The following is a 14,165-nucleotide window of genomic DNA, read 5'->3' as shown; positions in this document are numbered from 1 at the left end:
GCAGTTTGATTCCTCAAAAAATATGCAATAATCAGATAATTACAGTAGAAGAAATGAGAAGGACAGTAAAAAAAGTACTAATCTCCCATTGGATGGGAAAGTACTTATGTCACATCCAATGGAAGATAAGAACTTATCACACACTGTACGTGCGGTAAGTTCACTCCCTATCCACACTAGCGTGCCACATGAACATATCACTCGTTCAATATTTATCATCCGTTCAACTGGCAATAGACTTATATTTTTGCAATTTTTTAATATGGTCGCACATTTTTGTTAATTTCAAAAATAAAAAATATATAAATAAAAAATCCATCAAAATTATAGGTTAAGCATGTCATTTCCTACAGCTAGCCCAAATGGAACCACTTGTCACCGAACCAACTCAACCAAATGCTCCTACCTCACCTCGCCTTCTCTTCGTGCCTCTGTCGGGCGTCAGACATGTCGATCAATCAAAAGAGCATGAACCATGGATGAAGCACTAGCAAGCACACTGACTGGAACACAGCAAGGGCGGGCCCATGTAGGGTCAAGAGTGTACAGATATACATCCAAATTTTTATACAAAAATAATAATTATATGTTGTATTTTGTGGACTATGGTGGCCAAGGCCAACTCTCGACAGCCCAACCTAGAAACCTCCGTAGCCCAACTCCCAACCGCCTTACTGTTGAAGCCTAACTAGCAACTAATGCCTATGTGGCCATGATTGACCTTAACACCATGGGCCCAATCGATCAATCTGATCCAAGTATCCAACGCCCTAACACCCAAAGGCCAAAGCCCAAATTTGAAATGGAGTGTGGCGGCGAAGGCGTTGGTGCAAGCGCAGCTCGACGCTGGCAGGGCAGCACGAGCGCGGCGGGTCCATCGACGGTGGTGCTAGTGCAAACTTGGCTTGGCGCCGGTGGGGCATCGCGAGCATGGTAGGTGATTTTTTATTTCCGATGGCTGTGACAGTGCCCATCGATGTTATTTCCGATTCTAAAGGTGATTTGTTGATTTGTTCTGTTGTTCATACTTCATAGATATTATTGCTATTTGCTATATTGTTATTCAAGGTTACACTTCATAGTGCGAATTTGTTGTTCATATTGCTAATTTAGAGTTTGGAGTTTTAGACGGGTAAAAGTTATATTCTGACTCATGAAACATGATGTATTATTTATTATTCAGAGTTCTGACCTGAATATATATATGAATATGAGGAGCACCCATGATCCGATCTGGTTATCGGATTATACGTTTGATTTTTTGGCTTAGCTTGGAGGAGTCATTACAAATAATATGATGGCTATATTTATATGATCTGGTTAATTTTGTTTGGCAAGAAATATGGGCAGAGAAAGAAAGAAACACTTCCAATTCTAAGAATCCCATTTTTAGGGGAGCATCAATCGAATAAGCACACAGATTGCTCTCCGACCTTTTAACAATATTTTTTGTGATCTCTATAAAAGAGCATGAATTTTCAGTTAATTACCCAACAACAAATTTTTTCTATGTACATCCAATTTGAAAATGTTTGGCCCGCCACTTCACCACACACAACAGCCAAATGTATCGTTTCTACTCATTGTAAGTTATACTTGTATGGCTTATTCAGTATTCCAGTTCATCAAAAACTGAACGATTGATTCGGTTGTGAGTGATTCGGGAACAAAGTTCAGCGGTTTTTTTGTAAAGTATAGAGGGTGTACACTATTCCTTGCGAAATTCATTTAAGTTTTCGACATTGCATGTAATATATTGATTAATTGACTTGTATATCTGCTGTTAGAGATACTACACCTAGGTGAAATCGGATTTGCGGGTCACTTGAAAGCAGATGCTGCTTCTTTTGGAATATGCTCTTCTTGAGTAGTGACAATTTCCTTAGATTAGTCAGAATTGTGGTGCCAACTGTGTGCCCTAACTACATGGCCTGAAGCCTGGGCTTTTGAGCTAAATTAGTAGTTATGGGCCAACAGTAGTATAATGACTCAGTTCGGCCAGCCCACGTTGTGTTCCTCTTTTTCTGGTTTAAAGTTTTTTTATATTTTTTTTAAAAAAAGACTAAGAGAATTAATTGTTTTAGTTGACACTAAGACTATTTAAAAACATATCTTAGATTATAAATAGAACATAAAAAAGGTCTAATTAGTCATAAAGACTACTGATTTCTTGAACAATGTATATTATATTCTTTTTTACAAGAATGTATAGTTATTATGTGTCATTCAAGTATCATATTACTTTTCAACCACAAATTATTTTCTCTTCTGATGATTTACACAGAGAGAATGGTCACACATATAAATTCTTGTGAAGAAAAGGAGCAGCAGAACTGAACAGAAAAAAGACAACATATTCTGCACAAAAGTATCACACACTAACACATAGAAAAGGATCAAAAGTTAATTTTTGTAAGTGCAGACTGATCACAACCTCAGGGCTTGTTTTGATTGCGACCCCTAGAGACCAAAACAAATTTTGCCTTCGCCCGGACACTTCGGCCACCGTTTGGTTTGGGCCTAAATTTGGCCGTGCGCAGTTGATGGCCGAGCCAAATCACGGCACAGTTTGGGGCGAGCAAATAGCTGACCAAAATTTGGCTCGGCTGGCGAGCCCCGTCCATGGTGAGGTGGCAGCAGCCCAGTGGTCCATTAAATATGTTTTTTTTTTTTTCATTATCAAGTTTCAAATCACAATATTTGCTAAACCGTGCATTGGATTTGTTATCTGTTAGAACGGTTGTGTTCTTTGTAATTAAATCTACAAATCTATACCGATGTTAACTATATTTTGACACTAAAAAAATTAGTTACATGTGGATCCTATATATCATACTCACAGTTTTTAGAAATTTTGGTATGGTTTCAATCCAAACGCTCATTTCTAGACTCAATTTTGGCACTGCTCTAATTTTGCCTACAGCTTGCCCATTTGCAGTTATGCTAATTGTTTTGCTGTTCCCCTAGCTTCTTGTTTTGCAAGCCTGTGATTTACGGGCGGTGTGACCTATGTGTGTCGTTTGGATGATGACGACACAGGGCAGAAGGAGGATTGCATGGACTGTCTCCGTTTGCCGGCCAAGTTAGCTTTAGGTTGTGGACAGTTATATGCAGTACATGACCGATGAAACAACCTAGGGTAGGGTAGGGTAGCTGCCCAAAAAGTACAGAGGAAGGCAGCATTGCCTATAAATTGCCACATTTGCCAATGGCAGCTTGTAATCTTGGAAGCTGGGGACATCAGTTTTTTAGCTCAACCTGCCTCAGTACAATTCTTATTATTGTTATCAAATACTAGACCCATACACGTTTCAGTTAAAGCAAAACATATCACCAAAAATTATTTGGATAGAAAAGTAAATCCCAGAACAACGTATGATTTATTGTCTGGTCTTTGAATCTCATTCAACACTGATCTGAAATGCATTTACAGGACCAACTGAAACCATAGCTCAACATGGGAAGAAAACTCTTCTCTCCATTCCGTTGATGCTGTCAAATACAGAAAGGTCATACAGGAAACTGCTCCGTGTGAAGTTCAGGGACAGGGACAGGAACAAACAGAAGTGAAAACTCTACACTACAAGTTGTTCGGATCACATCATTGAATGTTCAGGAAGCTTCATGATCCTGAAATATCCAAAAAGGAACAAGAGACACCAATCACATTTTGAGTCAACATGTGCATAGTACTACATCAGAATATGTTAAGACCTGTGATCTGCAAGTGTGGCAAAAGCTCAAACTGATGCTGAGCAGCTCAGCTCACCTTCTTGGGGGTGCTGAAGCCGAGGAACTTGCTCTTGGCATTCTCCTTGTCCTTGGACGAAGGCGACGATGACTTGTCATCCTTCTTGCTGCTGGATCCAGCAGTCGTTAGTCCGTGCTTCCGGAGCTGCTCGCGCACGAATTTGTCGTAGATGAACGCGGCGCCCCTGAAGTTCGGGAGCACCAGCCACGCGATGAACAACAGCTTAAGGTGGTACCAAATCGGGATCCTAAAAATTCCATAAAAAATCAGCTTAATTTTTTTAGACGAAATTTCTTAGCAAAAATGATGAACTTATCAGTTAGTGATTACCAGTAGATGAGGGACTCAAGGACCATCTCCATGAGGGTGATGAAGGAGTAGAGGATCCAGTAGGCGAGCCACTGCTCGTCGTCCAGCTTCGACGGGCTCTCCATCGCCTGCACCGATGCATACCTGCACACCAAAAATTGCAGAGACTTAACCTCACTCCCCATGTAAATCAAGCAAACAAATACTGCTTAGAAAGCAGAAATCTGCGTGAACTTACAAGGGGTACAGGAGCATGACGATTGGCCTGCATGAACAAAGAACAGCAAATGATTATACAGTACTTGATCTGAGCTGAACTAACAGCGAAAAATGAGAGGCGCAAGGCCACACAAGAACTGAAGAAAATCAGACAGAGTCATGATGAACTGCATATACCCTGCAATTGAGTGGAGGTGAGTGAGGATCGTCCAGAGGTTGCCCATTTCCCACACTCCTTTCTCGATTCGATTCGATGAGATGGGATAGCCTTGTTGGTGGTTTGGTTGTGCTGTCGCTTGCAACTTCCAGTGGAAGCTAGTGAGGGAGCCAAATGTCTCCTTGCTTGGATTTGTACGATGGATATTTTAGGAAGGGGAAGCTGAGGAGGTTCTTTTATAGGAAGCTGAGTGCCTGAGTGTGACAAAGATGGAGGACACTTGGCGTGATGCCATTGGAGAGGTGCTTATTCTTGTCTGCTGATGGGGGTGGGCACACGTGGCCACCTACTACAGCACCGACCAGGTCAGGTACTTTGTTGAATTCGGGAAAAAAATTTAAAAAGGTTTGGATTCATGAGATAGGACATGGCGAATTGGCGATGAGGTCAAAAGCCGGGTTCTTTGTCATTGGGAACACAGAAAATGGGAAGCTGCATCTGGAGATGCTAAGTTTTGGGCCACGTGGATTCTCGGCAGCCTTTAGTTTCTAATCTATATCCCTATTATTTAAAAAAAATCTAGTGGTCCATCTTAAGCTTATATGTTATATCTTCATGTCCTACATACTACCTCTAAACTTTATAAAAATTATTTACCTCATATCAATCAATAAATACTCGATTTTCTTTCCTTTTACCTATTCAGCTCGTGCTCCGTCTCCCCGACCTACACCCCTAACCCCTCCTGCCCCTCCCCATCACCGCTCCTCTACCTGCCACTCCGCTGCAAACCACCCTACTCAGTGCCTCAATCCCCGCTCGCTTGATCCACGCCGCCACTGTCGCCTCCTCCTCCACTTTCACACGAAGGGCACCGCCGCCAAGCCACCTTCACTCGCTTCCATCCGCATGGCTGGTACTGCTGCCTCCCACGTGCTCTGCTTGGAGTCTCGCGCGCTCTTGCAGTTTCACGCGCCCTTTCACATAGGTCTCGTGTTCTCCTGTGTAGTATACTTAGTATGTCAAAAATTAACCCAATCCCTTGAACTTTGTTTTTGGAGAAAAGACCTGTAGGCTTAGAGACTAAAAGAAGTCCTTTGTAGCACACATGAGTTGACATTCCAGGATTTGGAACCGTTTGTTTTTACTTGACCTTTTTCCGTTAGTCGGACTTATTAAACTTTGGCAGGACTGATATGGCAGACCACCATGCCATTTTGTTGTGGTTGTGGATCATCGTTTTATTGCACGATGAGGCACAATCGGCGATGGAGACACGGCGATGGAGAGTTCGCCAGAACCACATCTTATCACCATCACTGACATTGACCTCTTGTAGCAGTGGAGCTACGGTGTGTGACCAACATGCTAATTAACCATTTTTATCTACGTGGAACGAATATTGCTCGTTAAATCTGGTTCACAGATGTCATGGTACTCCTCCTAATTATAAATATATATTGTTTTAATATTAACATAGTTATCAAAGTTACCAGCAGTAATTACTTATTTGAAATATATGCAAAATATAATAAATTTGTAATATTATGAAACTATTTTTAAAGAGAAATCTAACTATACTATTTTCAAAAATTAATAAAAATATTTAAAAAGATATTAATAATAAAAGTTTAAATGTGTTGACTTTATGTTAAAAAATAATATTATTTTGTGACAGGAGGGAGTAGTATCCTTCTCTAGGGTGAACACCTTTTTCATCTTGTTGCTACCTAAGTTGGACTAGGTAATTTAGAGATGGGTTCACCAAGGCTATTCATCCTCACGAGACGACGCTGCCACGTGTGGCCTTAGCGAAGCCACGCCACCTGCTTCATATCGTTCACCACCGCAGGCTCGAAACACGTCGTTAGGCACAAAGCAGGCGGGGTGGGCACCACGTGAGACCGCGACGCGGCGTCCCAGGCGGCGCACCGGCCTCCGGAGGAAGCTGCCGACTGCCGAGGGAGGGACAGCGAGGGAGGGACCGACATGTTAGAAGGCGTCAGGTCGGCGGCAGATCCGCACACGTCGCCCACGCGGCCCCGGGAGCGCAGAGGATCCACCAATGTCGCCGGGAACACGGGACGCGCTTCCGTGGTTCCATCGATCAGGATCTGAGAGTGAATATTACGCGCATTTAATTTCAAATCAGTGGCGAGCTTAGTCATCACCCATGAAAACATAGCATTACCTTTTTTTGATAATGGACAAGTACCGCTGTCATTCAAGGGGGGAAAAAGACTGAACTTGTGCGTTCCAAGAACGTGTATAAAGGGCCAGATGTTAAACAAACTGCTCCTGTACCCTCAAACGGGTGTCGTTTTAGAAAGTATGCGGTCAAACGTTAAAAACTCTGGCTATTAGTGGGCATAGAAAAAATATTATTAGTATACATATAAAATCGCACAAATTTGACACAAGAAAAATATTATTAGTGGCCATAGACAATACTTTCTTCTAATTGTACTTTTGATAGATATTCTTTTAAAAAGTAAGGTCGGAGATGTGTTAAAGGCCACAATTATGTTATAAATAACAAGTAAAAAATAACAGACAGAGTACAATATAAGATATGGTAGAGATATGAAATTAGTTTAATGGTATCAGGTTTACTAGTGATTACTAAGCAAGGATCCCATGATATCATGGTTTGGGACTCTTTTGATGCAAGGGAAGGAAGGGAACAAAGAGAGCCGTTGATCTGTGAATCCTTAAGATAAACCTATCAAAACTTAAACCGGGTGCCGTCGAGCAATGTTGATGTTAGACTATATTTAGACGTGATCACCCTCCTAATCTTCCCGGTTGTTGTTTCCATAAGCCGGTTGTTAAGATATGGAAGGGTTTAGCCTATTTATGTAACCTTCTGGTAAATCAATCATTATTGCGTGAATAATCTCGCTTTCATGGTATCAACGAGCGGTTCGCTCCTGCGACCCTCGCTTCCGCATCTCTAACTACCGCCGCCGCCCCTCTCTCTTCCGGCGTTCTCCCTCTCCTTCTCGCCATGGCCTCCGCTTCCCAGGGGCCCTCTCATGCCGCCGCTCTGGAAAACGCCGCCATCGAGGCCGCACGCGCCGACCTCGTCCGTCTCCAGGCCGCCAAGGCAGACGCCGCCCTCATCAACGCGGCCGAGGACGCCGTCACACGCCTGGAGGATCTCCGCTCCGCCCGGGCGCAGCTCGACGCCGACTTCAAAGCCGCTCAAGCCGCGACCGTCCAGACCTATGCAGCGGCCCAGGCACACGCCGCCACCACTGCGCTCCATGCCCAGGCAGTGGCTGTCTCCAACATCAAGACCGCGATTCCCATCGTCCTCGATCTCACCTCGACGAACTATACCAAGTGGAAGGCCCTGTTCCTCAACACTCTTGGTAAATATGAGCTGACCGACCACGTCTTGGTTGAGATAGATGACGACACCGCCGCCGATCCATATTGGGCACGTATGGATTGCACGGTGAAATCCTGGATTTTCAGCACCATCACGTCGGAACTGATGGAGGTCGTCCACACCGGCACGCCGTCTGCCCGCGCGATGTGGCAGAACATTGAGGAACAATTCATCGGCAATAAGGAGACGCGCGTCCTCATGCTCGACAGCCAGTTCCGTACTTTTGTACAAGGCTCTCTCACCATCACCGAGTATTGCCGCAAACTCAAAAGCATGGCGGATGGCCTGGCTGATCTCGGACACCCGGTGGAGGATCGCACCCTCGTTCTCTCCGTTCTTCGCGGTTTGAACGAGCGCTTCGAATACATGGCGGATCTCATCAAACGCCAGCGCCCGTTCCCGTCCTTCGTCACCGTGCGCTCTGATCTCGAGCTGGAGGAACTCAACATGCTGTCCAAGGCGCCCTCTCAAGCCCTTGTCGCTGCAGCCCCTCCACGGACGACGACTTCAGCGACGCCTGCTGGTGGCGGCTCCCCTTCGACTGCTGCTGCCGTCACCTCGCCTTCCGCGACGTCTCCTTCTGGCGGCGCGACGCCTCGCGGCAAGGGCCGTGGCCGCGGTAAGGGGCGCGGTCGCGGAGGGCTGGCGTGGCCCACCACCTTCAACCCGATGACTGGGGCGTTCCAGGTGTGGCCCGGCTACAACTCAGGCGTTCTCGACGCTCGTCCACGCGCCCCTGTTGCCGGCGCTGTCACTGGCCATGCGCTGACTGCGCAGGGCACACACGGCGCTGCACCCGCCTTCGGTCTTCTGGGTGCGCCCCCTGGCTATGGCGCGCCAGGCGCGCCGACCCCCGGCTCTGGTGCTTGGACACCTTCCCCACTTGCTCCGTACTGGGATCAGCAGGCACTTGCTAATTCTTTCAGCACCATGACGCTTACTCCCCCGCCGTCCAGTGAATGGTACATGGACTCTGGGGCCGATGCTCACATGACGTCTTCGTCTGGTAACCTCTCCTCCTCTTCTCCCCCTTCATCAAATTGTCCTCCTAATATTATTGTCGGTAATGGGTCACTGCTGCCCGTTATCTCCACTGGCCATACTAGTTTTTCTGCCGAGCGCCCTTTATATCTTCATAATGTTCTTGTTTCTCCAAATATTATTAAAAATCTCATATCCGTTCGACAATTTACCACTGACAATTTTTGTTCTGTCGAGTTTGATCCTTTTGGCCTCTCTGTGAAGGATTTGGCAACCAGGAACGAAATCGTCCGCTGTAACATCTCGGGGCGGCTCTACTCCTTCCATGTCCCGCCTCGTGCGCTCCTGGCTGCCACCACTCCTAGCACCCTCTGGCATCGACGTCTTGGTCATTTAGGTGTCGAAGCCCTATCTCATTTGTTTCCATGCAATAAACGTGAGCTAGAACCCTTGTGTCATGCATGTCAGCTTGGTCGCCATGCACGACAACCTTTTGCTACATCCAATTCGCGTGCCATCACGAACTTTGATTTAATACATTGTGATTTGTGGACATCACCTGTGCCTAGCATTTCTGGCTATAAATATTATCTCATCATTCTTGACGACTGCTCACATTTTACATGGACTTTTCCCCTTCGGCTAAAATCAGACACATTTCAGACCATCTCACATTTTTTTGCTTATGTTGCTACACAATTTGGCACCACTGTAAAAACTATCCAGTGCGACAACGGACGAGAGTTTGACAACTTGACCTCGCGTCATTTTTTTCTCACCAAAGGCGTTACCTTGCGCATGTCATGTCCTCACACCTCACCCCAAAACGGTAAAGCTGAGCGCATTATCCGTACTACTAACAATATCATGCGCTCCCTTATGTTTCAGGCTAGCATTCCTTCACCATATTGGGCTGAGGCGCTCAGCACAGCTACGTATCTTCTGAATCTGCACCCAACCAAAACACTGAATTTTTCCACCCCTTTTTCCGCTTTATTCGGTATCCCACCCACCTATGATCATCTCCGTGTTTTCGGGTGCAAATGCTATCCCAATCTTTCTGCCACAGCCCCCAACAAACTTTCACCCCGCTCTTCCCTTTGTGTTTTCCTTGGCTATCCACCCGAACACAAAGGTTATCGCTGCCTCGATCTAGCCACAAACCGCATCATCATCTCTCGTCATGTTGTGTTCGACGAGTCCTCCTTTCCTTTCGCCGAACTCAGCTCGGCACCGCCTTCATCCCACTTTGAGTTTCTCGATTCTGATGAAACTAACGGGCCTCCTCCAGTTGGCCACCCTTTTTCTTCAGGTACACCTGCAGGTCCTCCCCATGTCAGCCCCGCTGCCCCTGCCTCCCCGCAGGTTGCTGCCAGCGAGGCTGGAGCGGCCACCAGTGACGCCACGCCTGATGCTGCCCTCGGCTCACCCCGGGTTGCTGCCAGCATCGGGCCACCGTTTCCTGTCGCACCTACGGCGGTTTCGCCGGCCCCTGAGCCTGGCGTCGCTCCCTCGTCCTCTGTCGCTGGGCCGACATCACCCACAGGAGCTGCAGCACCCCCTGCTGGTACTGTCCGCATCCCTCCTGTGGACAATGCGCATTCGATGCGCACCCGCGGCAAAGATGGCTTCCGGCATCCGAAAAAGGCGTTTGATCTTCAGGCGACCTCCCTGTCACCCATACCGAAGACATATCGTGGTGCCCTCTCGGATCCCAATTGGTGCGACGCTATGATTGAGGAATTCTCCGCTCTTCAAGCAAATCACACTTGGGATCTCGTGCCTCCTCCGCCTGGTGTCAATATTGTCTCTGGTAAATGGGTCTATCGCCATAAGCTTCACCCAGATGGCACTCTTGATCGCTACAAAGCACGCTGGGTTCTTCGTGGTTTTACACAACGACCCGGTATTGATTTCGGTGAGACTTTCAGTCCAGTTGTCAAACCAGCTACTATTCGTACTGTGCTGTCGCTTGCTGTTTCACAGGACTGGCCCATACACCAGCTCGATGTGAAGAACGCGTTTCTCCACGGGACCCTCGCGGAGATAGTTTATTGTGCACAGCCATCTGGATTTGTGGACTCCTCTCACCCTGATCATGTTTGTCGGCTAAACAAATCTTTATATGGTCTGAAGCAGGCTCCGCGTGCTTGGTACAGTCGGTTTGCTACTTATATTCAGTCTCTGGGTTTCATTGGTGCCAAGTCTGACACTTCTCTATTTGTCTTCCGTCGTGGCTCCGACACAGTTTATTTATTGCTGTATGTGGATGATATTATTCTCACTGCCTCTTCTACAGCACTTCTTCAGAAGATCATTGCAGCCCTCATAGCTGAATTCTCTATGAAGGACTTGGGACCCTTACATCATTTTCTGGGAATGTCTGTGACACGCAGTGCAGAGGGTTTACAGTTGTCTCAGCGCCATTACATGCTTGAGATCCTTGACCGTGCCGGCATGTCTAACTGCAAACCATGCACGACTCCTGTTGATACTAGTGCCAAGTTGTCTCCAGATGGAACTCCAGTGGCTGATGCGACTCATTTTCGTGGCCTGGCTGGTGCTTTGCAGTACCTCACGTTCACCCGTCCCGACATTGCTTATGCCGTCCAGCAGGTCTGTCTGTTCATGCATGATCCGCGCGAGCCGCATTGGCCGTGATCAAGCGCATTCTGCGCTATGTCAAGGGCACTCTGAATTATGGGCTTCGGATTCATCGCTCTCCTTCGACTGATCTTGTGGCCTACTCTGATGCTGACTGGGCTGGCTGTCCTGAGACTCGACGCTCCACTTCAGGCTATGCTGTTTTTCTGGGTAATAATCTCGTCTCCTGGTCCTCCAAACGTCAGGCCACAGTTTCTCGCTCTAGTGCTGAGGCTGAGTATCGGGCTGTCGCCAATACTGTTGCTGAGACTACATGGTTGCACCAGTTATTGGGGGAGCTTCATCATCCTGTTCGGCATGCTACAGTTGTTTATTGTGATAATATCAGTGCAGTCTACCTCTCTTCCAATCCTGTGCAGCATCAACGCACGAAGCATATTGAGATTGATCTGCACTTCGTCCGTGACAAGGTCGCCGCCGGAGCCGTCCGCGTTCTTCACGTACCGACGTCATCTCAGTACGCCGACATCTTCACTAAGGGATTGCCTTCATCCGTCTTCACCGAGTTTCGCTCCAGTCTGAACGTCCGTCTCTGTGGCTAGTTACGACGCTCAGACCACGGGGGGGTGTTAGACTATATTTAGACGTGATCACCCTCCTAATCTTCCCGGTTGTTGTTTCTATAAGCCGGTTGTTAAGATATGGAAGGGTTTAGCCTATTTATGTAACCTTCTGTTAAATCAATCATTATTGCGTGAATAATCTCGCTTTCAGTTGATCCGGACTTAAAACAGGGTGCCCACCTCCTTCGTAAATGAACTTCCAGAACCATCGCCACCAAGTACCCATGTCCGTAGCTTTCAAATCCATCGGCTGGTGGACAAGTATACACCTAACCAAAGAATACCAATTATTGTAGCATCAGGAACGTATCATTGGTTACACCAGCATAAATCCATACAACATGGCAGAATGGCACCAAAGCAATGGACAATAGAATCTCATCATTTCACAACAGCTTCATTTAGACATGGATCAGGCAATTACCGGACAAAATTAAAAAACAAATAGAAGAGGCGACATGGAGCCGCGAACCCAACGGCTTTCTTTCGCGGAGGAGATTTCCGTCGTGAAAAGATTCCCGTTCTCTTTAACGTTCCAACGGTTTTTTTTCACGGTTCCCTTCACGACGAGATTTTCAGATCATTCCTTTCATAACGGGATTCTCTCTCCTTTCCCTTCGCGATTTCTTTCGAAGGAAAACTGTTGAAGATGAGAGAAAATAAAGGGTATGGAAACAGGAAATAGAATCAGAAAGAAAACGAAATGAAAGGAATATGGTTGAGGTAGTCTTTGGAGGGCTCTCGCGACTCTCTTGGCGACGATGCGCTCCCCGCGCACTCCCAACATTTCCACTCCAGATCCACCACTAAACCACAGTTTAATCCCTAAATCCTACCTCAGGAGCGCTGCAGCTCCTCATCCCCACCCCAAACTCCCCGTCTCTAGTGTCTTCGTGGCCATCTAAAGCGGCAGCCCACCCCATCCAGCGACCGGATCCGATTCCAGGAGCAGTTGTAGTCTAAGGCAGTGGCAATCCGACGCGCCTCAAATCTGAGATTGATGGCACCATTCACCTCCCCTGCAGCGCTCCTACTCGGGTTCCATGGAGAGCCTCCTCCGCGGGAAAGTCTGGGTGCAGCTCGCCGCCTCTTCTGCATCTTCCCAGTGATCCGCTGGAGCTCCGTCTCTACGACATCAAGACCCAAGAAAGTTCCTACCTTAATACCTTCCCCAGTGATGCAAGCTCCAAGCTGCTCTGCTCTAGGCAGCTGGCTGTCTCAGTTTACAGAGCTCTAGAGGCGCAGGACTCCCCAGAGGAGGCAGGGTGGTGTCAAGTTAGGAAGCGTTTTTGGTAGAGGAAATTCAGGATTCATCCAAGAAGGCCAGCTGATAGCCACCAACCCTGCAGATCCACTGCTTCAAAGGAGCTCTTTTTAAGATGTACAGTAGGAAGATGCTTCAATTGTCTGGTTGTCGGTCATCAAGTTGCAGCCTGCAGAGACCCTACTAGGTGTTGGAAGTGCAGAGGTTTAGGACACAGAGCACCATCGTGTTCATCCTCCTCCTCTAGCGCCTGTGTTTTCTCAGGGCAAGTGTGGTTCTCCATCCTTCAGAAGCCTGGCCTGCAGAATGTGGCACCACAACTATGCACAAAAGCCTTCTCTAGCTGGTGGTGTCGGGTGATCAAAGGAGTCAACGAACTCCTCAGGAAAGGTCTCAATTAATTTTTGGAAGATCTGGAAGCACCAGAATGAGTGTGTCTTCCAGGCCGCCAGTCCTTGTGTTATTTTGGTGCTTCGGTCTATGGCAAACGGGTGTGCTGCTGGAGCCTTGTACCTCCGCAACCTGCTCCCTGATTAGTCCGGACCCTCTCCAAGCCCCCGTGTAGGTCGCTCCTTCCTGTTTGTGGCGCGGTTGTATTAAGCGTGTTTTCATGTGTGTGCGCGGGTGTGGGTGTGTTTATTCATTCGCTAGACCTCTTCTCCTTCAAAGGTATGACATGCAGTTCTTTTGTGCGTTTTTTCAAGCTTCATTTGCAATACATATCACTACAAAACCATGCAAGATAGTGAACATGTCTCCTTGCAGGCCAACAAAAAACTAGAAACTACTTTCAAGCCTAGGCTATAGGGATTTTGCGGGTCACTGCACTGAAATTGTGAGGTGCAACATTTGTTCCGTGTATT

General features: G+C 47.1%; 1 protein-coding gene across 1 annotated transcript; it reads right to left on the bottom strand.

Annotated features, from left to right (window-relative positions):
- Window positions 1-3,351: 3,351 nt before the first annotated feature.
- LOC133887444 (HVA22-like protein e) lies at window positions 3,352-4,662 on the bottom strand. Its single transcript, XM_062327401.1, has 5 exons — window positions 4,457-4,662; window positions 4,299-4,325; window positions 4,082-4,204; window positions 3,770-3,998; window positions 3,352-3,630 (listed from the first exon to the last, which is right to left on the bottom strand). The coding sequence occupies exons 1-5, from the start codon at window positions 4,501-4,503 to the stop codon at window positions 3,613-3,615; spliced, it is 444 nt and encodes a 147-aa protein (XP_062183385.1). The 5' UTR covers window positions 4,504-4,662; the 3' UTR covers window positions 3,352-3,612.
- Window positions 4,663-14,165: the final 9,503 nt, after the last annotated feature.

This window comes from Phragmites australis, chromosome 12 (assembly GCF_958298935.1).
Source record: "Phragmites australis chromosome 12, lpPhrAust1.1, whole genome shotgun sequence".
NCBI classification, from domain to species: domain Eukaryota; kingdom Viridiplantae; phylum Streptophyta; class Magnoliopsida; order Poales; family Poaceae; genus Phragmites; species Phragmites australis.
Note: the sequence above shows the minus strand (reverse complement) of the source record. Positions and strands in the feature narration are given on the sequence as shown.